The sequence below is a fragment of the Bemisia tabaci genome, chromosome 9 (genome assembly GCF_918797505.1).
Source record: "Bemisia tabaci chromosome 9, PGI_BMITA_v3".
Classification (NCBI taxonomy): Eukaryota; Metazoa; Arthropoda; class Insecta; order Hemiptera; family Aleyrodidae; genus Bemisia; species Bemisia tabaci.
In genome coordinates this window covers 36,698,729-36,723,397 of record NC_092801.1, presented here as the reverse complement: position 1 = coordinate 36,723,397, position 24,669 = coordinate 36,698,729, and the positions used below count along the sequence as shown (strand labels likewise).

General features: G+C 36.6%; 2 protein-coding genes across 4 annotated transcripts in view; one reads left to right on the top strand and one right to left on the bottom strand.

Moving 5' to 3' along the window:
* The first annotated feature begins 9,162 nt into the window (after nt 1–9,162).
* On the top strand, nt 9,163–12,627 carry LOC109036091 (HIG1 domain family member 2A, mitochondrial). The gene is made up of 2 exons (XM_019050035.2): nt 9,163–9,535; nt 11,416–12,627. The coding sequence occupies exons 1-2, from the start codon at nt 9,382–9,384 to the stop codon at nt 11,628–11,630; spliced, it is 369 nt and encodes a 122-aa protein (XP_018905580.2). The 5' UTR covers nt 9,163–9,381; the 3' UTR covers nt 11,631–12,627.
* A 1,041-nt stretch (nt 12,628–13,668) lies between these two features.
* The window catches only part of LOC109036092 (PR domain zinc finger protein 1-like), a 45,403-nt gene continuing 34,402 nt past the window's right edge, over nt 13,669–24,669 (bottom strand). For 2 of the 3 annotated variants that reach the window (XM_072304618.1, XM_072304619.1), the window contains 8 exons: nt 23,409–23,447; nt 22,204–22,329; nt 21,783–21,909; nt 21,261–21,372; nt 19,370–20,403; nt 18,086–18,314; nt 17,547–17,644; nt 13,669–16,801 (listed from right to left, as the gene is read on the bottom strand). In XM_072304618.1, the coding sequence (XP_072160719.1) occupies nt 16,551–16,801; nt 17,547–17,644; nt 18,086–18,314; nt 19,370–20,403; nt 21,261–21,372; nt 21,783–21,909; nt 22,204–22,329; nt 23,409–23,447 (2,016 nt within the window). In that variant the 3' untranslated portion in view covers nt 13,669–16,550. The remainder of the gene's footprint in view (nt 16,802–17,546; nt 17,645–18,085; nt 18,315–19,369; nt 20,404–21,260; nt 21,373–21,782; nt 21,910–22,203; nt 22,330–23,408; nt 23,448–24,669) is intronic. The other variant, XM_072304620.1, reaches the window with a different exon arrangement.

Below are 24,669 nucleotides of genomic sequence, written 5' to 3'. Positions count from 1 at the left end.
TTTTAAAAACTGAAATAACGATCATTACAGTGTTGCTATTACTAAGCAGTTTTTTGGTTCACAAGAAGTTGATAGAAAGCAGGCGAACGATTGATATTATACAAGATAAGTAGCTCCTTCGACTTTCATTTTTTGTGTACGAACAAATACTGTTCTTGTTTGTTATCTCAGATGAAAGAAGTTTCACAAGCTAAGTAGCATTGCAATTCTACCCCCCCCCCCCCCCCCAAGAATAGCAGTCCAATTGAAAGCAATATTTAGTGTAAAGACATGTGTTAAATGACTGTTAAGTGATTCTAGAACAAACAGGTTTTAAGTTGAAAAATTAAGGGGTGCCCCTGGACTTCAAAATTGTTAAACTGGGTTTATAAATTAAGTTAAAATCTACATTAATTTTCAAATGTAATACTTTACGACGGTCTCTATTCAATATGATGTACAAAGTTTAAAAAAAAAATCATATGTCAATGATTTGGACGCTTAAATTATGTCCAACGATTTCCTACTCAAAATCGGAAGATTGGCTTAGTTTTAAGTTTACATGTATATAGTTTGTACATAACTTCCGTTAAAAAAATAAATCAGTTGTATTGCTCAGAAAAGGGTGTTTTACCTTTATATCGAGAAAATGAAATAATTAGGTACAACAGAAATAGTATTTCCATACTAGGCTACATAATTCACATTATGCATGTATCAATTCGATCAAATACATACAAATACCCGCCGAATTCACTTACTTATTTCAATGGTTTGAGATGAAGAATGTATTTCAAAGCATTTTACTTAACATCCACCGCACACAGATACCCATTAACATATATCACCGTTTCAAACTCAAACCATGACCGTAAAATGCAATGCACCCAACGCCTCTATTACGTTTGCGTGCGCGTGCAAGTTATCAGGCTCTTGCGGCTGGTGTGGTATCATAAGAATTTGAAGGCGTTTTTAACTGCGTTCAAATCAAAGGGAAAACAAGGGCCGTAACACGGGCCAAGTGGCACCCCTTACTTTTACGAGTCGTCTCTGATTGGCTGATTTTTCCCGCCAATTTTGCAATCGTCTGCAGGAACCAACTTTCTGGGACCCTGATGGAAAAAACACAGGGTTTACTTTTCATCAAAAATATCTCGAAAACAAGGAAAAGTTTACGCGTAGAAGATTTCAGAAATCAATTCTTCAAATTTTTCTGAAGAGACTGGTGGGAAATGCATGACACTCTTTTCACACTGAACAGCCTGGAATTTGTTTTCTTCAACTTGAAATATGACACCTAGTGTCATGAAGAAAAAATTCCAGGTCAAGCAGTTCGGTGCTTTGAGAAATGATTGTCATGTATTATACCGCGTGCTAAGGAAAAACGCCGATTAAGACCTCAGACATTGGCAAGTTTTCTTTGATAATATACGAATTGATTGGAACAGTTTTGAATATTTCTCCTCCGATTATCCAGACAATTTTGTTCCCACTTAGATCGAAAATATCTGAAAATATTACAGGAAAAATATGCATAACTATTCTCAAAGATAGTTTTTTTCCGAGGAAATTTAGCAACTCTAGAGTGTTCATACGGCATACACTAGCACGGCAGTATTACCCATCAATCTCTTCTAGAAAAATCTAGAGAATTGATTTCTGAAATCTCCGACGCTTGAATTGTTTCGTGTTTTCGTTTAATATGAAAAATGAACCCCATGTTTTTTTTCCATAAAGGTCCTAGCAAGTGGGCATGTGGATTGCAAAATTGGCAGGGAAATCAGCCAATCGGAGACAACCTGTAAAAGTACGGGTCCTACTCAGCCCACAATCCGTATTACAGCTACAGCCTCTGTTCACTCTTTGATTTTAACGCGATAAAAAACGCCTTCAATTTGGCATGATACCGCACCAGATGCAAGAACTTGAAGAGTTGTGGTGTATTAGATTTCAGTCCTGGACTGAAACCGTCTTGGTCTGAAACCTACTGCAACCGCGCTGATACATCTTCGAGAAAATGAATTTGATGAGGGGAGAGGACAAGTGTGTCGAAAAACATTCCTGATTAAACAGATTGAAAACTGCACACGGAAAAAATTAAATTGCTGATTAAACAATTCAATTGCTGAAAAAAAGTGACTGCAATATTTCAATGTAGATTTTACGACAAGAAAATGCTAATTTAACCACCCTCGTGGTTAAATTGGCTTACAATAGTGGTTAAAGTACAATTCAATCCAATTGCTAAAAAAAGTGACGTTTCAATGTAGATTTTACGACAAGAGAATGCTACTTTAACGACTTCCGTGGTTAAATTAGCTTACAACAGTGGTTAAAGTAGCATTTTTTTGTTGTGAAATCTATAGGTTGAAATATTGCAGTCACTTTTTTCAGCGAGTGAATTGTTAAAGCAGCAATTTAATTTTTTCCGGGTAATTCTATCATGTTGCGAAACATCGAACGTGCAATGCGAAGCGCTAGACAATGTGAGATTATTAATTTTTGATCTTTTTGAGATCCTAAAATTGTCCCACGAATGATTCAAAAGGATGACCTCAAAAATATGTATCATCGTATCCTCATCGATAGTACGGATTGTGAGTAATAAAACGCTAGATTGGTCGTATTGTAATATGATGCGGGATAAGAAACAGGCACAATGTGAATACATGAAATCTTACAAATGTTCAGCTGATTAAAGAACATGGATTACTTAAGCCGTATAATTTTTCCGCGCGCCACTGAGCTGCAGTCCACAAGTAAAATTTTAACATGATTCGCACCCAATCTCTTTGTTCTTTTTTAATTCACGTATCGCAGCCCGTATAAAAGATGAGATTTATGAGAGAGTCATTCATAGTATGTTGAAGCGCCTTCAATTTCGGAAGATACTGTGCAACACCTCTGTTGTGAAATAGTTGCTTGAAGCGCCGTGACACGCTGCGCACATGACGAGGTGGGCGGCCGATCTGTGCGGAACGCGCATTGGCGCCTACAAACCTAAGGGGATACTTCAAGCATTGCGCAATGCTTGAAGTATCCCCTTAGGTTTGTAGGCGCTGGCCGGCTGCTCACCGCGCCGCAATGTGCCACAGCGCCTCAAGCAACTATTTCACAACAGAGGTGTTGCACAGAATCATACGAAATTGAAGGCGAAAATTGACCAACGAATGATTCAAAAAGATAACCTCTAAAATATGCATTATCGTATCCCCATCGATAGTACGGATTGTGAGTAATAAAACGCGAGATTGGTCGTATTGCAATATGATGGGGGATAAGAAACAGGCACAATGTGAATACATGAAATTTAACTAATGTTCAGCTGATTAAAGAGCGCGGATTACTTAAGCCGCATAATTTTTCAAAATCTTTGTAAGAAGTAAGAAAAGTAAGAGAAGGAGTAAGAAAAGTAGTCAAAATCTTGATACGCCTTTTCGTCGTGAAGGCGAAGATTTGTTCATTGAAAATGTTTGGAATGGTGGATCTCATTCAGCATTCAAATTAATATTACCATACTTGTATACAAAATATATTCAAATTCTTTGTCAAAATTATTGTGTGGAGAAGCTTTCGTGGATCATGCATTTCAGGATTTGATAATGTCCTTAGACTTCATCGCATGCGTTCATTTATCATCTCTTGGTATAGATCATTTTCATGATTGATTTTAATAAATGAATGTAATATAATCATTGGCAGCAAGAAAGAGGGGGGGGGTCGAGTATTTTAAATCCTTCCGTAGCCCCTTCTTTTTGCTAATTAACATACGTTACAGCTCTTAAACAGACTTTAAATGATTTAATATTCTTCATCCTTGAACAGATACACTTTTTTTGGAAATAACACATTAAGATATGTACCGTTTTATCATCGTCTACTTCGACAGGAAAACCGAAAAACCAAGCGGGGACGCTACTTCAATACTAAACATCCAACGCCTTGCTAAGGCGCAGGGACACAACTATTTGAACTCTCCGGAACGCGTGAGGTATGACGCCTTATTTGAAGGCGTTTTCGAATCTTCTGTATTTACATGTTGAGACTTTCTAAATTGTTTTGCTTTATATTGTAGATTTGAGTTCCTTTTATTATTTAGTAATATTATTCCTGCTTCTGAATTTTTAATTATTCCGGTAAAATTTTCTTTTTGCGAAATACAATCCTGGCTTTAGCGCCCTTAAACTACGGCCTGAACGGTCGAAATACTGCAATAGCGGCACAGGAAAGCCAAAAAACCAAGGGGGGACGCTCCTTCAATATTAAACTTCAATCGCCCCGCTAAGGCGCAGGGATACAACTATTTGAACTCTCCGGAACGCGTGAGGCATAACGCTTCAATTGAAGGCGTTTCCGCATCTACTGTATTTACATGACGAAACTTTCTAAATTTGTTTGCATTATATTGTCGATTTGAAATCCTTTTATTATTTAGATAAATTATTCCTGCTTTTTAATTTTTATTTATTCTGCAAAAACTATCCATTTCCAAAATACAACCCTGGCTTTAGCGCCCTTACACTACGTTAACCTTTTGCATTTTATTGTAGATTCGAGTTCCTTTTGTTATCTAATTAAATTATTCCTGCTTCTGAATTTTTAATTATTCTGGTAAAATTTTCTTTTTGCGAAATACAATCCTGGGTTTCGCGCCCTTACACTACGGCGTGAACGGTCGAAACTGTAGTAGTGGCACAGGAAAACCGAAAAACAACGCGGAGACGCTACTTTAATATTAAACTTCAATCGCCTTGCTAAGGCGCGGGGATACAACTTATTAAACTCTCCGGAACGCGTGAGGCTTCACGCTTCAATTGAAGGCGTTTTCGAATCTTCTGTATTTACATGACGAGACTTTCTAAATTTGTTTGTATTTAATTATCGATTTGAGATCCTTTTATTATTTAGTTAAATTATTCCTGCTTTTTAATTTTTAATTATTCTGCAGAAATTAATAAAAAAATTCGAAGTAGCAGGAATATTTCTACGGGTGAAAAATAATTTCTACATATATTTTTTTTTCTTGAGAAATATTTTTTTTTCTTTCGATAAATATATTTTTATTTCTCAGGGTTACGGAAATGACGCCATAGAAATGACGCCATAGAAATTATCTTTTTGCGAAATACAACCCTGGCTTGCGACGTCGCAGACTTCCTGTCATACTTTATTTTTTAAATACGGAAAACTATTCAACGACAATTTGTTAAAACTGCCGTGATTATCCTCTCCGTGCGATTAAAATTCTGTAAAGACTTCAAGGAATGATGTCAATTTGTTCTCCTCTAAAAGAATAACATACAGACGGAGATTTTCAGACACCGCAAACGAGTTATGTGATTGCCGACTTACACCGTCGATATTTTAGAGTAAATTGAAAACATAATTGTCTGACAAAATTGAGGAAAAATATCCCCGATTTTCCCACCGAATTTGCTTTTAATCTAAGGAAATTTGGCAACGTGCGCCTGAAGGCTTGTGAGACGTTCTTCCTTAGTACGGCAGTATGCAAGACATAATGATTTTGGATTTTGGCGCGTATACGTAGTATACCGCCTTTGCGATCGTTTCGAACCCTGCTCGATACAATAACCGAGTCCCTTAGTTCCTTACCGAAAAGTGACTACCGCGAACTTCTGAGATTTTCCAAAGCGTGTAAAAAGTTTATTTATCCGTCAATAATTATGATTTAAAGTTGATTCTCATTCTGGGGCTCTCTAGTTTATGTGCAGTGAATAACAAGAGTCTACGTTACTTGGTTTTTTTAAAAAAAGCCTAAGAGTACGACGCGCTGATTTAAAATATGCATATATAAGCAGAAGCAAGCGAACTGATTCGAGGATGACTGACCAGTTCGGCACTTTAAGAATGAGAATTTCACTCACTCCATTTTGTTCAAAACGTTACTTTGACAGATCTCCAAACCTCTGTTATACTTTTCAAAATTTGGTACCCTTGCTCTGATAACCAGACAAAAGTAAGTATCATGTAAGTGCAATCTGTGATGAGCCTCGAGACTCATTAGACCATTTGCTAAACGTGGCTCATACAGGAATCCACTTAGCCCTCTCTTCCCCACGCTCCTGATCACTGCGTCGGCGTCTCGACGAACAATAGCTATAATGACGGTCGCCAAGCGAGGCCGGATCCTCAGCCCCTCGCCCAATTACTTATGCTTCATTAACCATTTCGCCGTCACGCTAGGATTCGTCCAATTTTCAAAAAAAATTGTTTCGCGTGTATTTAGCAATTTTTTCCTTACTCTCCGTTAAAACACAAATAAAAAGAGACCTCATTCATAAAAATCGGCCGAATAGAAGAGAAGTTACAGTATTCGAAATCTGAAGAAATCAACAAAACCTCGAATTCTCCAAACAAAAAATAAAATGAAGGGGAAAAAAAGAAATGTATGAATTACAATTAGATAAAATTGACCTCAGAATTTGACAAGTAATTCCATTATATAACGGAAAAAAAATTGGGATTAATTACAAAAAATTCGCCTCTTGCAAGGAGCTTCCTTGTAAGAATTTTGACCTGAAGACAAAGGTCGAATAGCAACAGTACTCCACACAATACACAGTGTGCCTCAACGAGTTAAACAGGTTTTATATATCCAAATCGAAATTTTTTTATATTTTTAACTACAGTGTCTCTTGAGTCGTTTAAGCCAATAAAAAAAATCCGTCGAGATTCGGGAACGTGAAGGCGCTTTAAAAGTATTCTGGGGCTATAATAGCTTAATCACCGGTAGTAAATCCCGTTATATTATTAAAAAGAAATTGACTCCATAGTTTAATGCCTTAGTTTCTTAAATACGATTATTTTAAGCACTCAAACATTTATACCACCAGTTTTAGTCATAAGGTGATTTCCTGAGAGCCGATAATATCACGAATTTCTCATAGAACCCTTCAAAAATGGCTTGCTTTTTGGGCAGCCGATTCGGCCATCGAACCGGGGTTTAAAGGGAAGCTGATAATAACACAAACCTCTCAGAAAAATTTTGAGATAGACATGGATTCTGTTCAGCATATCGATGCATAAGCATTTTCACATGTAGAATCTAATTTTCACGTCAGGGAGTGGACATATTTTGATTTTTTCGATTTTGTACGGAAAATTAATGGTTCTTCGGGATTGAAATTACTTGTAATTGTTTCTTGAAAAATAAAGGCACCCAAAATGACTATAGCATATTGACTTTTATAAATGTGAGCTCACGAAATTGATTCGTAAATTCAACGAGTGGGTACATCGACCTGGTATATCAAGTTTCTGCGATATTTTACGGCAAATCGGTAGATTTTCGGGATGTAGATTTCTTACTTTCAATTCATGAATGAATAAGGCATAGACATGGTTGAACTTCTTTCCATGGAAAGACGTTTAAAGTAACAAAATTAAGACATATTTAAAGCAATTGCATTTATATCGAGTCAATTTCTTTTCAATAATATAACGGGATTTATACTACCGGTGATTTGGGTATTTTAGCCCCAAAATACCTTTAAATCGACTTTATCTTCAAGGAGTTCGACAGAATTTGTCCTTTCTTCGCTTAAATTATTCCGCAGCACTTTTCTTCAAGAATCTGATAAGATTTTGTTGGGGACAGATCAAAAAACTTAAATTCGTTCGAATAGCTCTCTACATTCACAATACACGGTTTCGTCAAAGTGCGTCGTTGAAGTGTTGGATCGTATGAATTCTCTTGTTGTGCTACTTGCCTATTTTGAAATCTCTGTAAATTAAAACTAAAGGGGTTGATATGTGCGAGTTAATGACGCGCCTTATCAACACATTGTGTTGGAGTTCACCGCTTGTTTTTTCTTTCTTACTATTATCCTTACTCATTCTTTCGCTTTTGGTTTATGAGGCAAATTGACTTTTTCTCGATTTCTGGAGAAAAAATTGAGCTTTGGCATTGGATTGTTTCTTACTCTGAAATATATTTTACTCGAAAATTTAACTATCTGAGTCTTTTTAGGAAACCATTTGAGTGACTCTGTCATATCTAAGATGCTCCTCTCGTGCAGTCGTCGGCAACTTCCTCTTCCGTAAATTTAGTATTTAGAAAATAATTTCAGAGAAACAAAGAAAGAAGTATATACAATAACAAATGTTTGCGTATTAAAGATGTTTGCCGTCGATATGTGAAATTCATTGTCATTGTTTTGCACTTTGAATCAAAATATCATCTTTTTTACACTCATCATAGATAATAAAATATAGAACCTCTTAACTGGGAACTAAATTGTCTCAGCTTTTAAATTCTCCTTCATTTTCCTTCATCAAAATCCAATCTGCGAGAGGATACAACTTATCGGGCTCATGCGTCTGGTGCGGTATCATACGAAATTGAAGGCGTTTTATACCACTTTAAAATATCATCATGCGGCACGACACATTAGGTTGCTCCGCCATTGTATGCGTATGAAACGATGATAGGTCAATAATGGTGCTTTTAAATGCATTCACTGAAGAAAAAATCTAGGTGTATTTACTAAGAAAAGGGTAAAATTACCAAGAATTCAGGGTTCCATTTGATCCCAGTTTTTTCTTGGTAAAATTACTATTTATGGAATTGGTAATTTTACCGAGAAATCTCGGTAAAATTATTTTACTTTCTTGGTAATTTTACTGGACCTTGGTAAAAACGCCAATATTTTTTATCGACTGTGGTAGTATTACCGAGATAAAATGGCAAAGTTACCGGGAATTGATTACCAATAAACGTGGTATTCTTACCTGAAGAAAACAGTAAAATACCGGTTTTTAGGTAAGCTTACCAGTCTGTCTTGGTAAAATTACTAATAATTGGTAAAAAAATGTGAGATGGTAAAGGTACCAACGGACCTTGGTAAAAACGCCGAGAATTTTCGTCAGTGCATTCAAATGTGTGAATTAAGAAATGGGGTATGGAAAACGCCCAAGGCGCCTTGCGGTGCCTTGCGGAGGTGCTCATGCCGAAAAAATTTAATATATTTCCGGTTTAATAGAATTTGTATGGCATGTAACTCTGCTTACTGGAAACACACGCAGTGATAACAGGATATCCGTAATTTTTTGAAATCCCCGCCATATTTCGTTAAATTCGTCTGGCCCAATCATAATGTCTGGTTCAGAATTTGCCATGAAAATTCCTTTTATTTGATAGAGGGAATAATTGGAACACGGACAATTCTGCTTTTGAGGTTACGCCATTGTTTGTATTCTGCGCTGTTATCAGTTATTCAGTTATTCATGTGTTGGAGAAAATTTCACGGCTTAGCGCGAATCTATTTTTAATTGCACCTTTCAAGCTAATCCATAGCTGTCAGAAGTGACTGTTCCTACCGATTAAAGTGCTCCTCGAATTATACAGATTCCAACTCTCATTCACCCACGCTCATCCCCAATATGTCAAACGACTCTAACATAAGCCCAGAACAACTAGAATGGATTCAGCTTCGTGAGCATCTAGATAAAAAGCGAGCCGAAACTGAGCAACTCCCTGGAGAAGGATGGAGAAAGATTGTGACCAAATGCAAAGAAAATCCCTTTGTACCCATAGGTATGTCCTTTTTCTCTCTATTGCATCACTTCAAGACCAGAGAGCTTGAAACTGTTGTGCCGCAGAATCATAATCAACCCCTTCTTTGGATTTAGAGTCCACGCCAAATAAGTTTACTCTTTTCCAGATTGAGACAGAAAATGTCCTATCTATCAGTCTTGTATTGATACTATTACTATTGATACTACTATGCTAAATTGAAAATAGCTGATCTTCTATCACAATCAGGAAGTCGACGGTATAAGTCGGCAATCACATAACTCGGTTTGCGATGTCGCAGACTACCTGTCATACTTTATTTTTCTAAACGGAAAACTACAATATGGCCATTCTTTGAAACTGCTGTGATTTTTCTACTCTGTGTGAAGAAAATACTGCAAAAACCTCAAGGTGATGTCAATTTGTTCTCCGTAAAAAATATAACTTAGAGGCGGAGATTTTTAGACACCGCAAAGGAGATATGTGATTGCGGACTTACGCCGTTGAAGTGTGAAAACTTATTCGGAGTCAACGCTGAAAGAAGAGGATCACTGGTCTGTGAGCGAGGGATATGAAAATTTCAATGTTTAGCCTCAGTATTGCTGGTTTGATATTGTCTTGTAGTCTTGCAATTTAAATTTGTGTCAGTTTAGAGAAAGCGGAATAGAAATGCACCAAGTCATGTCATGTTTGAACCAAGAAACAGAGGTCTGAAGTTCAATGCATCTGTAATACTCAATGTTATGGACAAAGTTTACCAATTCTTTAGGTATATTTATTTGATATTTTCAAATTCAAGAAATGTTCTCTTAACTTTTAACATATGTCTGTGATTATAGTTACGTTGTTTTGGTTGTGTTGTTTTTCCTTGGTTGCACCACCCACGACAAGTTCTTACTGAAAGGGTGGTGGGATGATTTTTTATTTTTTATGAAATTTTTATAAAACTGGCTGTGCTATTCATGTAAACTGAAGTGAAATAAACATATTTATTATTATTACTAATATTATATGACATTGGAGAATTGGCGACTAGGTAATTGAATGTATGTCTGCTCCCAATTTAGCCCTCATTTATGAAATTTTTTCAAAGTAAGTGCAGAAAATGTATTTTTACTGTTAGAGACTACATGACCCATTTTACAAACTATAGCTAATTAGTTCCTAACATTACCTAATCTAAGTAACTGGAGGGAACGGTCCATAGACTGAACTATAGCCGAAAAGTTACATGAAGTGTATGTAAAAACTGTAATCGTCGTCTCTCTTTTAAGAAATAAAATATGAATGAAGACTTCTAACATTGGAATCCACTTTTAATACGCATCTTCCAACCTCAGCCACTGATTTTGTGTCCTTGAGGGAGGCAGGGGATTGGAACTGACTGGTGCATTCAAAGGGATCCAAACCTGCGTCAAAGAGAGATTCACCTTTCAAAACATAATTCTGTGACAGGCTTAATTCAACGTATTTATGCTAAAAGGAACCAGAGATGGGTGGGAAAAGTGATATGTGCTCGTTAAAGCATGCATAAGAAACAATATGGAAAAGTGGGCGTGATTCTTTTAGGCAAAATAGACAAGTGGGAAATTACATTAAATCAAAAGGAACTGAACGCCGAAATATGCTAACTCATGAGCCGTAGACATGTGACAACATCGTTTTGGACAGGGCTCATGAGTTGAAGACTCCCGTCGTTGATTCCGATCCCGAATTTGTCACTGCTGACATCACTGGCGCTTCATGATTCCCATTCATTCTTCTGGCCCTTAAATAATGAGCACACTCTTTCTTCCCTATCTATCTCTGGTTCCCTTTAGCATACATACGTCCAACTGACCCATTCCTTTGTTTAGATAAGTTCTTATTTAATCTCATATTGATTTTTTCATTTCTTTCAGGAACTCTTGCCACAGTGGCAGCCATCTCCGTTGGGTTATATGCCATGGTCACCGGACAGAAGCGATTGTCTCAGCTCATGATGCGTTGCCGTGTCGGAGCTCAAGCTTTTGCCATTACAGCCATTTTAGTTGGATTTGAGGTAAAGAGAAGATCATTGCTTGCGGAGAAGGCTGAAAAAGAAAATCAGCAATCGTCAGAGCAAGAAAGGAGTTGAAGCAAAATCGGCATCTCAATCGCCTGTTTGTATATGTCTTTGTAGATAGAATTTTTAATTCTCTGTTACCTATTTTTGTAATTGTGCAACTCTTTCGCTCCCCTAAATTGTCTTCAACTTAAGACCTAATATAAAAGGAAAAGAGATATTGTGATTGAATTGTCTCTCAGTACGAAAACGATCTCTTTTAGAACCTCACATATGCAGCCACCAATAGGAGTTGTTGTGTAAAACTTTGCGGCGTAAATCACTTGAATGCTGAACCTCATCCTCAATTGTTTCTTGTTCATAATCATCTCTGCATGAGGAGACTGGCATTAACCATCCCAAAACTTGACCATAGCATGGTATTGATGCCTAAAGTGCAAAACTGCATATCTCCATCTGGATGTTCCAAAATCTCTGCTTCTATGTTATTTTTTTGAAAAAAGAACAAGTTAAGTATATAGGTATCTTGAAATTTCCATAGAATATCCAGCTAATAGGAAAGGAAAGTCATGGAAGTTTTCAAGAAATTAAGTTGTGACTAGCTTTCCTAATAAAAGTCTACAACATCACAAATGAAGATACTTGGTCCTGCACTTTAGCAATCAATATGTTGCTTCCTGAAGTTCAAGTTTGCTTCTTGCTTTAAAGAGGCAAATAATATAAATGAAAAATGAGAGGTATAGTTTCTTAAGGGAAATTTAAAGGAAATTATTGGAATTCTTGTAAATACAACTCAAAATGGTATGGCCTTTAAGTCGAGCAAGTCGGTCACTGAAGGTGAAGGTGGCATAACAATCTGTCCAAGGAAATAGGATCATGGTCCTCTGTTGGCGCCAATGTTGGTCATGGACTTGCACACTTTAAGTCCCATATGTTGAGCAAAGAAAAGGTGTTTTGCAATGTTAGACTCCCAAAAAATGGAATTGGTAGAGGCATGAAAAATTATTAGAGAAGTTACACTGTTTCTTTTTCTTTTTTTTCTGTTGGAAAATAAAATAGAAAATTTTTACTCAGTGAGTTGATGCTTTAATTAATGAGATTTAATGTGTCAAATCTATTATCAATAGAGCCAGTTCACAATTTACTAATAATATGTAATTTTTAGTCATCTCATTGAAACTGTAAAATGGGACACCTAATCATTGTTTATTTGGTTGAATCAGAAATTCTGAACTATTGATCACAGTTTCTGCTATGTACCAACCATTTTGACTTATTCAACAAAAGAGAAAGATTTAAAGAAGAGAATCAGTCAAATTAGATTCATAAGTGGACATAGTTTATCAGCGATGCACCAAGTCTAATCTTAGAAACAAAATGATCTGAGAAGTTTTGAATTCAACTAGTTACAAAGTTTCTCCTGTTAACAATCCAAAGTCAAGAAAAGAGATCTTGAACGTGGAAATTGCTGTTAAAATTTGCCCTTAAGTTTGAGTTTATAATATGTAAATAAGTTACAAACTGCTCTGTTCTTTGTATTTTCTCTTTATTTAAGTGAGAAACAAAGTGTATATTTTCATTATGAAAGCTCACTTGTAACTAATAAGAAAAAAAAAGAAAGAAAAAAAGTTTGAGTTTTATTTCAAACTTGATTTGACATGATGCATCTCTGTTAAGCTTGGCCCGCTTCTTTTGTTTTTAATGATGAATACAATTCAGGGAAGTTCTACAAGCTTAATTGTCCCTCCTCTAAATTTTTAAAATTTATCCTTTCCATAGACATTTTGAGTGAATTGTATTGGATTCCTTAAAATTTTGCCCCGTTCAAAGTAAATTTCACCCCCTCAAAATTAATTTTATCCTCATCCAGATTCAGTGAAAATTTGTATGCCCTTACATAAAAGTTGCTCCAACAACATTCTCTGGCGTTCTGCGACACCCGAACGTCACATGTGCCTATCCTCCCAGAAGTTATCGGGCAACTGATAATGCTACATCTCTTAGTTAATGCCCTATAGTCATCCTTTCATGGGGCGTCGCTAAATGACGTGAAATTTATTCAATGTTTATTTTCAAAAAGGCCAGGGTCCATGAGTGAAAACACATGTGATTACATTTTCAAATTTTATTCAACAAAACCGTTTCTAAATGCAAACGTTTTTGTTTTTGTTTCGATTGAACATTCATATTTGTTTACAGTTGAGCACAAATAATTTAAACTCGTTACAAAGTCTAACGATAAGATAAAAACTCTAGTTGTACATAATGTAATGACTATTTATAAAATGCAAAAATACATCTCATACATGCATAAATAATCTCCCTAATTTTACACGTACTTTTTTATCAGAATACCACTTACGCTCAGGACGTAAAACTAGTATGTACAATTAAAATTATATCACAGAAATCGGAGAATAAGATCAAACCACCGAGTCGTAAAAGTTTTACCTATCCGACCAGTTTGATTTTATTTAAAACTAAAAACAAAAAAATTAAAATTTAGGAATGCTACAGTTCACCCAAACTCCCGCCCGCACAAGCGGGCCAGTATATTAATCAGATCATTGCGAAGCAGTCTAGATTGTTTTTTTTTTCAATCTTCAATTAATTTGTCAAATATTCGTTTATTGCTACAGGCCGTGATTCCACAGCAAAATCTAACTTAACAGTCGATGTGGTTCACTTCTGTGAACACCTACACTTACTGAGTATCACTTAACATGATAGAAAGTCAGCCAAGACTTTGAATCTAAAAAATAAATCAAAGAAGCTGCGGGGTGAATGTTTGGACTGGTTACTCTGAGCTCTTTGGGTAAGATAGAATGAGAATTGCCAATCTTTGGCGAAACTGTCAAATTTCTTTTTGCAAATTGGAACATACCTCATTGAGTGGTTTCTCTTTATACTGTCAGATTGGAAGATAAGTACGTAACTAAAGATGGTAGTCTTGACTTAAATCATTAATATCAACGAAGCTAGATTCAACAAGTTGAAAAAAAGCCATTTGCTACTATACCTACTCCGATAATGTGTGCGTAGGCTGACTCAGTACTTCAATGGTTAAATATATTCTTATTCTTTATTTTGAAGCATTAAAATCGGACAGATTTCTTGACAAATCAGTCAGCTAACTTGTAAAGAGCAACAGAAGATGAGTAGTCATTAATCTCCTGAAATTAAGTGCGAGAATCACGACAACAAATCTTCCACCTCAGCTTAAAAGTCAAGCATGTAATTTTAAGTGTCTTTACTTCCAATTTGACAATATAACTTGAGATGAAAAAAGACAGAATTTTCAAAACTGATAATTTAGACTTGTCAAACAAGGGAAGGGTACAAAGGCAGAAAATTAATGCCAAATTATGAACGTGGGAGGAAAAAAATAACATAATTGTAAAATGAGAATAAAATTCAACGATAGAAATTAATGTAAGTAGTCTGTTTGAAACTTTCTTAGAGAAAAGGATGAAGAAGTCTGATTTACATATTTACAAGGTATGCTACATAATTACAAGCTGAAAGTAGCGCATCGAACTTCAGACACTTTAAAATATTTTTAAAAATTCGTAACTGATATTATAGATTATTTGGGAAACAGAACATTTAAGGGGAAGAACAGACAGGATAAAATCGGGCAAATAGATTAATTTATCTGATATACATAGAGTACCTAGAGACATGATGCCCTGAGATAAAGTTGGTATCTTTGAATCACTCAAAATAAAAAATCTGCATTGCATTTCAGGCCTGAACAACAGTGGACTCAAATGAAATGCAGACCAAATATTTTCAAAGTAAAATATCCAAATTTTTCCTTAAAATAGTGGATTGTGCTTTTAAAAATTGAATGATCACATTTTATGCTGACTTGAACACAAAAAGTTAATTTTTACTTGGCCTTAATTAAAAGAATGGGTAAGTAGAACCCTAGAAAAATGGCTACCGGCACAAGAATAGGAGAGGAAATAGGTGTGAAATTCTTAACGAAAATAAATTAATCAACTTTCTAAAGTCACGTCCTTAAGTGGAAATAACCACTCCAAACTTGCGCAAAAAAATAAACACATCGCATAAATGCAAAGAAAATAAAATAAATGCAAATTTTCAACGAAATAAAACTACAAACTTGAGTGCATGAAAAGTTGTAGTGAATTATTTGGCTGATCAGGAAAGTCCACCTTGTGGAGATTTTAGCAAAAATCACAATGCTCAGTGTATAATTAGCTTTTACAGCTTGTAGCAGTTAAAACATTTCATACCACGTGAGGTCATATAAAACATTTTTGGGAGATGAAATTTGATAGGCTCAAAAAGTGCCAGAAGAGCATGAAATACATAAAAAATTAATTAAATTAATTTATCCTCCAGATTACCTACTTTGGCGCCATAATCGTTTTTCAAGAATCATAGAGTTGATCATTATAGCAATCAGTCTTAAAGTGATAAATAGTTTCTATTCATTTTTTATTCGTTGCTCTAAAAATATTTGTCTATATTTATAAAATTTGTCTATAAAAGCATGAATCCTTTTCCAAGGATCGAATTCCTGGATCGATCAGAAATTATTTTGATCCATCCTTGAGATCTACGAGGACAAGCCTGCTTCCATACAATGTTAAATAAGCACAAAATCAACCAAAGGTCACCAATTCACCGAAGAAATACAGGTGCTGATTTAATCATTTTAACTTAAAAGTCTTACAAAAAATGGTCACTTAACTTTAACAGTCAAAACTTCACTAACTTAAATATTTTCAAGGAAACTGGATGAACTATACACAGCAACTGCTGGCTTTCCCTGCAATTTGAATTAAAACTGTGCTTTTAGTCCATATAGAGAAAAGGCTCACTGAGTTTTCAACATTTCTGCCAGTCCTTTAACGGTGGATAGATTACTTAGCGTAATGTCAGGTACTTTTGGTGAGAGTGTGAAACGTCTACCACTAGACAATAACCCGCCAATCCAAAAAAGCGTGTACTTTAAGCTGTTCAGGTACACTCTATGATGTGCAGTTGTGAGCTTTCTATAACTGAGGGTCGCTGCGGCTCCCCGTTGCTATTGAGGCACAGTTGAGATTGCGGCTGGGGTTGCGGCGTGGGCTGAGGGGAGAGATGATGTGGGGTTGGTTGTGACGATAGGTGATGGGATGAGTGGTGGAGCATTGATTGCTGTGGAATGTGGTTCATCTCGTAACCATCCAAGGAGTCCAGGTCATGACTGTCTTTTTCAAGGCTGCCAGCTGTGACATTAAAAAAAAAAAAAAAATTAGCTAAAATTTCCTCAGCAGTCAAAATTAATTAAAATTAAAATTTATTAGCTCAGCATTTCAGATGGCACCCAATTTAGAGTATGAAAGAGAAAATAACACGAAGGATTTTTCTTTTTTTTCCTCAAGGATTGAACTGTCAACTTCAAAATTATCATCAAATTTAGTTTTGTAAACTCATCGAGTGCAAAAAGAATTTTAATTCCGAAGTAATTTTTTTCTCCTTTTTTTCTTTAATGAAGCAAAAATTAAAATGCTTTTTTTTATCCTGTAAATTTACGCACTGGATGCAAATAGGGCACTTCTCGATTGCAGTGTTTCAGAATCTCTGTTGCTAATTAATCCCTTGGAGAAGACTTTAATGGGTGATTTTTCCAGAATTCTTTCCGTAGAAAATTGTAGAATCATTGGAATATTCAGTAAAATTTTTAGTGAAATGGACGCATTCACTCTCCTTACAATGAATGAAATATTAGAGGAGACTCTAAAACACTGCAACTGAGAAGTGCCCTTTTTGCATCCAATGCCTCAATTGTGTAAATAATAATAATATATTCCTAAAAATTGATAGTCAAAAAATATTCAAATTGAAACTCAAATTCAGGCTCAAAAATCAAAGGCTTCCAACAGCCAAGTAAAAAAAGTAGACCAAATCAGTCAGTAGACTAGTCTTACGGTCTGTGTAAACTTAGAATGAGGGGAGAAGACAAATGCTTACCCAAACTTCCGTCTGATGAGACATAATCACAGTAACTAGCAAATGCCAACTCTTCGTCTAAGTTATGTGGCTTGCAGGATGTTGTTTTCCAGTGAGTCCTGAAAATTAGAGGGCAAGACGAAAAAGTTAGTCACAGATTTCAGGAAGTAAATAGTATTGTTACATATTTGAATATTAGTGTGATGAAGTTCATAAATTATGATACAAAATTTTTCTTAATCATTCTCGCTTTGTTTCGAGACATAATATGAGTATAAGAGCAAGTTAAGTACTCATGAATGGATAGGAAAAAAATTCAAGAGGATTTTTTTAAAAAGACTTGAAAAAAGCATGACATAAGTAGCCATGCTAAAAAAGAAGAGCTCTTTCAAGTAAATTGACTTTAAAAACTCATTACCAACTTCGTTGTGAATAGTAATTGAATTCTATGCAGGTGCTTAATTTTTATTTATAAATTATACGAAGGGGTTTCCAATTACAGATTTTTTAAATACTAGTTTTTCATCATGATCAAGTGCACCACGTTAACATTTTCTTACCTTAAGCCACTAGCGCTGATGTACTTCTTGTTGCATCCCTGACATGTGTAGGGGCGCTCGTTTGTGTGGAGCCTTTTGTGGAGCTTTAAGTGAACGAACTGAGTAAATTTGGCAGGACACTGATCACAGGCATAAGGTTTCTGGCCTGAATGTAGCCTTAGATGAGTTTTCAAGTTAGAAGTCGAGCTGAACCTTTTCTTACAGATATCACATTGATGTGGTTTCTCGCCTGGAAAAACAAAAACGATAAGCAATTTTAGTTCTCGAAAACTTAGCAAACCTATCAAGAGAGGAATTTATTGGATAGTGTGTAACTTGCTATCCATCTCATATTGAAATATTATCTCGCTTCCTTTGAGAATACAATCAGTGCTGATGCTAAAGACTAAATCACTGATCAGTCAGTTCCAAGAAGGAAAAGAAGAAAAGGAAAAAAACTTGACTCGTAAATAAGAAACTGATCCTTTTCTCAAGAAAATATTGTCAACTTTTGAAGCTTGCAAGTGTTCAAAAACTCTAACAATGAGCACGTGCATGGTAAAATACTTGTTACCGCATCGGAGTGTTGCGTTTGTTGCCTATTCACTAATTGAAGGAAAACTTTTCGTTGAAATTTATCGCAATAAAACTGAAGCTCCACTTTTTCATTACATCGGAAACTGCTCATGTAACTCATTTTAATGATCGTTTGAGATCTGCATTTAGCGACATAACAATGTAAAAATATCGCAATTTCATGGTGAAAAAATCACAATTTTATTGCAATAGATCTCAATTCCACTACAATAATTTCATTGCAGTGCTCTACTCGGGTATCATACCTTCAGAAATACATCAGAGAAAAAGTAGAGAGTGGGTGAACAAGGCTAAAAACATCATAACTTTGAAAAGGCGGAACGTCTCGAGCCGATACAGGCTCGTTTTCAGTCGCAGTTTTATTAGTTTATACAGCTGAAAATGAGCCTGTAACATCTCGAAGTGCTCTGTTTTTTTTTTTGGTGTTCTAACTATCCTTGTTTGTCCATCTTTTACTAAAACTTTGAAAAGGCAGAACGTCTCGAGCCGATGCAGGCTCGTTTTCAGTCGCAGTTTTATTAGTTTATACAGCTGAAAATGAGCCTGTAACACCTCGAAGTGTTCTGTTTTTTTAGTGTTCTGACTATCCTTGTTTGTCAATTTTCTACTCTTCTCTGTTGCATTTGTATTGTCAAGCTATATTTTCGTGGTTTTTATTTTATGTCTTGACGAATACTATCAAAATCACAACGAGATAAAATAACGCACCTGTGTGAACTAAATGATGCTTCTGAAGATGCGCCAATTGCGTGAAGCTCTTGGTGCAAACGGAGCACTTGAAGGGGCGTTCACCAGAGTGCGTGCGGAGATGGACCTTAAGGTTGGAAAGCTGCCCGAACGTCTTGTAACAAACGTTGCACTCATAGTGCATCTTCCCATCCTTCTTCTTGAGCGGGTACGGAAGCGACCTGTACCCCCTCCCTTGGCTGTTGGGGCTCATGGGGCTCCCACAAGAACCCTCGTCGGGCGACAAGGAATCCGGAGGTGAGAGTGGCTGGCGGGGTATCATCCCGTGCTGGAGGGGCGGCAGCGGCGTCAGGAGGTTATGCATCGTGGAGCTGGGGTAGTGCATCCCGGAGGAGGTGGGCGGGGAGTAGGAGGGCTGCGGTGAGATCGGTTGCGTGTTGGAGCTGATGACTGTCGTGTATGGCTGATAGTAGTTGGGCGTCGAGTAGGGGAGATCATACGCCGGGGAGGGCGATGCCGGTTTCAGGGAGTGGGCAGTCGAGTCCGGGGAGACGGGGAGGTTCCCGTATCGCTGGGACTTCTTGTAGGAGTAAGCCATCTCCGTGGGGGATGACGGGGGTGGCGTCGCTGAGTTGCGCCTGGCGATAATGCCCGAGTCCCTCTTGATCCTTTCGTTCTTGCTGCGCATGAGGATGTTTTCCAGGATGGAGGTCGGCTGGTGGGGGACTTGGTGGGGTTGCTCGTAGGGTGGTTCGTAGTGTTTCTTCTCGGGGGATGGGGGCGAGGAGGAGGGGGTGGGGGACTCGACGATCATGAGCGTGTCCGAGTGGGGTGAGTGAGAAGGGGGTGGTGAGGGTGGGACGGGGGTTTCTGCGGGCAGGTCGTCCTTGGTGTAGTGCGAGTACATCATCCGGGGCATCTTGATCTTGACGTTGCGGAACTCATTGCGGTCCTGGATCTGGTCGTTGATGATCGTCTGGACGACGGTCTCCTGTTTGTCCGCCTTGGGCTCTTCGAGGATCGTCTTCAGGGCCTGCTTCTCTTTTGGTTTTTTACTGGAACAGAAAAGAGCCGAATTTAATGTCCTGTTCTCTGGTTAAGCGCTGGGAAAGAAAAACTTATTGATCTTATTATTGCCGGTGTTTTTACTACCCTGCGTTTAAGTCACCGGCACATGCACCTATTGTGGAAGCTTTTTGACTTCTCTTTATTTCATTTTTCCATCGATTGTCAATATTTACCCATTTGAGGCAGTGCTTTGGAAATAATACATTGGATCTAGAGTCCAGACTCTTGAAAACATTGACAAGAAAAAATACTTTCGATTCAATCGGATTTTTGCTCGAATCAAAACGAAATCCGCTTGAATTAAGAGGCTTGGTTCTTGATTTAAGCTAGATTCTGATTGAACCAAGAGTACTTTTTCTTGTCGATGTGTTTAAGAGTCTGGACTCTTGATCAGATGTGTTTTTTTTTCCAGTGAATGAGGGGTTTGTGTGGAAATGAGATATGCATCGGTTAAGAATAGAATATGTTTAAATCAGCTTCGAAATAATTATCTTTTTAAATCAAATTTAGGATCCAAATTCTTTCGAGTTGTTAACTGCTGTTAGTGCAGCAAAACAAAGTTTCATTATAAGAATCAGAACGATTTTGTGTTTTTGTATGATTTTGATTTGACTCAATACCTATGAAAATAGCGTCCGTGAGTATTTATGGGAAAGGTATTCGGTCATGGATGTGTTCGGCTCTTTGACGGCGAGCAACTATTTTAACTCTCCGGAGATCAAATTGCATATCCAACGAAATTGAAGGAGCTTTGGGTGAATGCGACGAATGTGCACCAGCGGACTGTGGTGCGGTCACTAATCTAAGGGAGGAATTTTTATTCAAGAAATGTGAAGCAACTTACCTAAAATCTAACACATAATTATTATCGCTATCATCGGAGTCACTCGAGTCTTCTGGTGGGGTGAAAGCTTCATCTGTACAACCGTTGCTGTGATAGCCCTCATCGGATTTCACTGAAATCAAAAAACATAAAATTGTAGAGAGGAGTGTTGATTGCTGGCCATAAAATTAAAAGCCTCCATTTCTCGGAAGAGGTAAGAAGTTACGACACTTGGATAACATTTCATGCTGCCGACCAAACTTCATCCTGGTAGCCTGAGTTAATAATGTTCAATTTTTTGGAAAATTTTCGAAATTTTCTCTCGTAAATTTATTAGTTAATTACCGAGTTACTATTCAATGTAGACTCTAGTTTCCTGGTTTCAACCTTTCTAAGTGTTGTCACTTTCTTGCGGAAATTTGTTATCAGAGAACTTCAAATTTTGTAGATTGCATTAAAAGGCAAATTATGTAGAGGGTTGTTTGGTTAGAAGTTAATTATTTAGTTAGTAAGTAGGAAAGTTACCTAATCATGTATACTTACATATTTTTTGCATCATCAGTTCACCAGTGAGTGGGTAGTTAAGCCTCTCCGCAAACTCACGACAATACCAGACTAAGAGCTCTTGATTAGGTAAAATAGGCCGAATAGTGTAAAAATAAATATTCATCTGGAAAAAACAAAAACAGAATCCTTAGAAAATAAAGCAGAGCAATTAATATAATTAAAGACGAACAATACCTGTGGAAAGACTTGAAATTTAAAGAAAAAGTCTTCTGTCAGAAGATCATGGTCAAATTGATAGTTAAGAAAATTATGAATTTGCTACTTAGCTCAGGTACAAAATTTTAGTAAGAGTATACATAAGCATTCGAATTTTATCGAAGGGAATTTAGCAACGCCTTAGGGCTCATACTGCGTTCTTCCTTAGTAAAGTAATTATATAATAAAATTGAATGCTTACCTTATACTGGCAGGCAATTAAATTTTGAGAATCAGAGGAATAAGCTGGGTTCACGTATCGCATCCAGTTTGATTTGCTTACATCGTATCCATCTATGTAATAAAATAATTGATTTTCTTCGTAAATCTGTAAGCAAAAACAAAACAAAGCCATGAGACTTAGATCCAATAACTGAACACCATTTAATACATTAATTGCGAGTGGAGAGCGACGAATGTGACGGCTGACATAGTGGGCCGTATAAAACGCCTTCAATTCTTCTCCATGCAAACAGCACTACACATTCGCTACAGTAGATGCGAGTTGACAACTATTTCAGTGTCAACCGCTCACCACGATTTCTACGAGGACTTTTCCGCATCCCTCGTTCTTTTTCCAGTTTAGAGATACCCTCTTATATATTTTATATGTAAACGCTTATTTTCAAATGATAGACTTTAGTAATTTATGCCTATGTACAATTTCTTAGATGGTTTTAAATAATTATGACCTAGCAATGACGTCATTTATATTACGACGAGAGCAGTCGACAAATATGTATCATTAATGTAAATTAGCAGAGAATCAACATCTCATCGTTAAAATATGTTCGTCAACATGACTTCTTATCAAATTTTATTAATTTCTCATGAATAAATCAATGGATTCCCTGATACTTAATCAACTCCATTGATAAACTTACAACCATTTTATAATTACTAACATGCAATGCGCTTGAAATTTCCAACTATTAAAATAATAACGTCAAGCGAGTTGTTACATTTGATATCCAGTAAAAAAAAAGGAAAATAGAGGGGATTAAATAACAGCTTTTGATCGCCCGGTTTCCAAATTAGCTGGGGAATAGATGGTGTGCAACTGGCTGCATATCGTGAAAATTGAAGGCGATTCTAAAAGGCATGTCTTGTCCTTGTCCCTGGATTAGCCATTGACGAGTTCAATCCTATCAATCATTTATTCATACTTTCGGTAAATATTTGTGTGTTTTTTTTTTTTAATTTTGAGAGGTCTAACACGGGCGGATAAACTACGGATGCAGTTTATAGGTACCAAGAAATCGTAAAAAAATATATTAATATTCCTCCCAGGGTGACTTTTGCTAAATATGCCCGCTTTCCACACCCGATGCGTGCCATTTAAAAAAACACAAACAAGCAACAAGCAGAGAATTCATAATTAAAACAATTGAATGTAAAAAAGCATACCTCATATGGCCACATTTCAGGGTCGTCTCGAATTTGGACCTGAATTTGACCAGCAACATCGCAATCGCACACGGAAGGAAAGACAGAGAAGAGAAGAGAACAAAACAAAAAACAAAATGAATAAGTTTCGGGACAGTCCAGAAGGAAACATCAACAACACCAGAGTTATTAGAAAACAATTCAACGCTCAAAGCTGCCGACTTCGATTCATAAAACATATATAAAAAAAATTCACTCTCTTGTTTGACTCTTCACCATTTTTAGATGAATTAAAGTCCCTCTAAAATTTCATTTGTTCTAAGACTTAAACAATTAGTTGAAGTTGTATAAATCTTTAAAAAAAGCCGCATATATTTTTTCTCCCTGATCGACGAAGTAGGCAGCTTTGCAATTAAGTGCCCCTTACACGGGACAGTTAAAATAATTAATTGCATTACTGCAAAATTGTAAATTTTCCGGGTTTAAGCATTGACTTCATCACCGTGAATTATCTTGACTGTGTAAGGAATACCCTTTACTCTATACTTAAACACGAGAAAACATATTTTTACTTATGGCCCATTCATACATAAGTCCCAGAAAATGTGGCTCAAATCAAATTTTTAGAGGCTATGTATCAGTAGCCGCACGTGATTTAAACTAAGGAGTCGGTTTTCTCATCTATCAATTCATGGTCTCATGAACAATTTTAGCATTTCTTCGTCCTTTCTAAATCAGAAGGTTTTTGGGGCTTGGTTAGTTTTGACTACGAAAGAAAAAAGCCTTTCGAGAGGCAATGTGAAGCCTTTCTCTGCTTAAATTTTAAACTTCTGATGTGAGAATAATAACACTTAACTTATTTAATAAACTAGAAATCCAACAATGAGTGGTTTAGTGGCAAGCGTTTGACGGTGGGAAAATTATTCCAGTGATTTAAAATTTGACTGAAATTTGCGAAGCCCAAAAATCACGCTCAAACGCACGTATTAGATACTTAGAACTAAACGTGAATGCTAAAGACTAAATAGTAAACTACCGTCTAAAGGTGGTGTTAGAGTAATGTAAACCGTGCGCCTGCAAAACAGACGTAAACAACCCGCAAAACAAACTTTAAAAATGGATCATAGAGTGCACTCAGACGGTCGACGCGCCTTCCGTTTTTCGGTTATGCAACAAAGACCACCGGAGAGTAGTTTTAGTTGCATCTAGGCGCTGTCGTAGATTGTAAGTCATTGTTAATTCAGATCTTGATAAAAATAAACTTGAATGAGAGTAGCCCAAG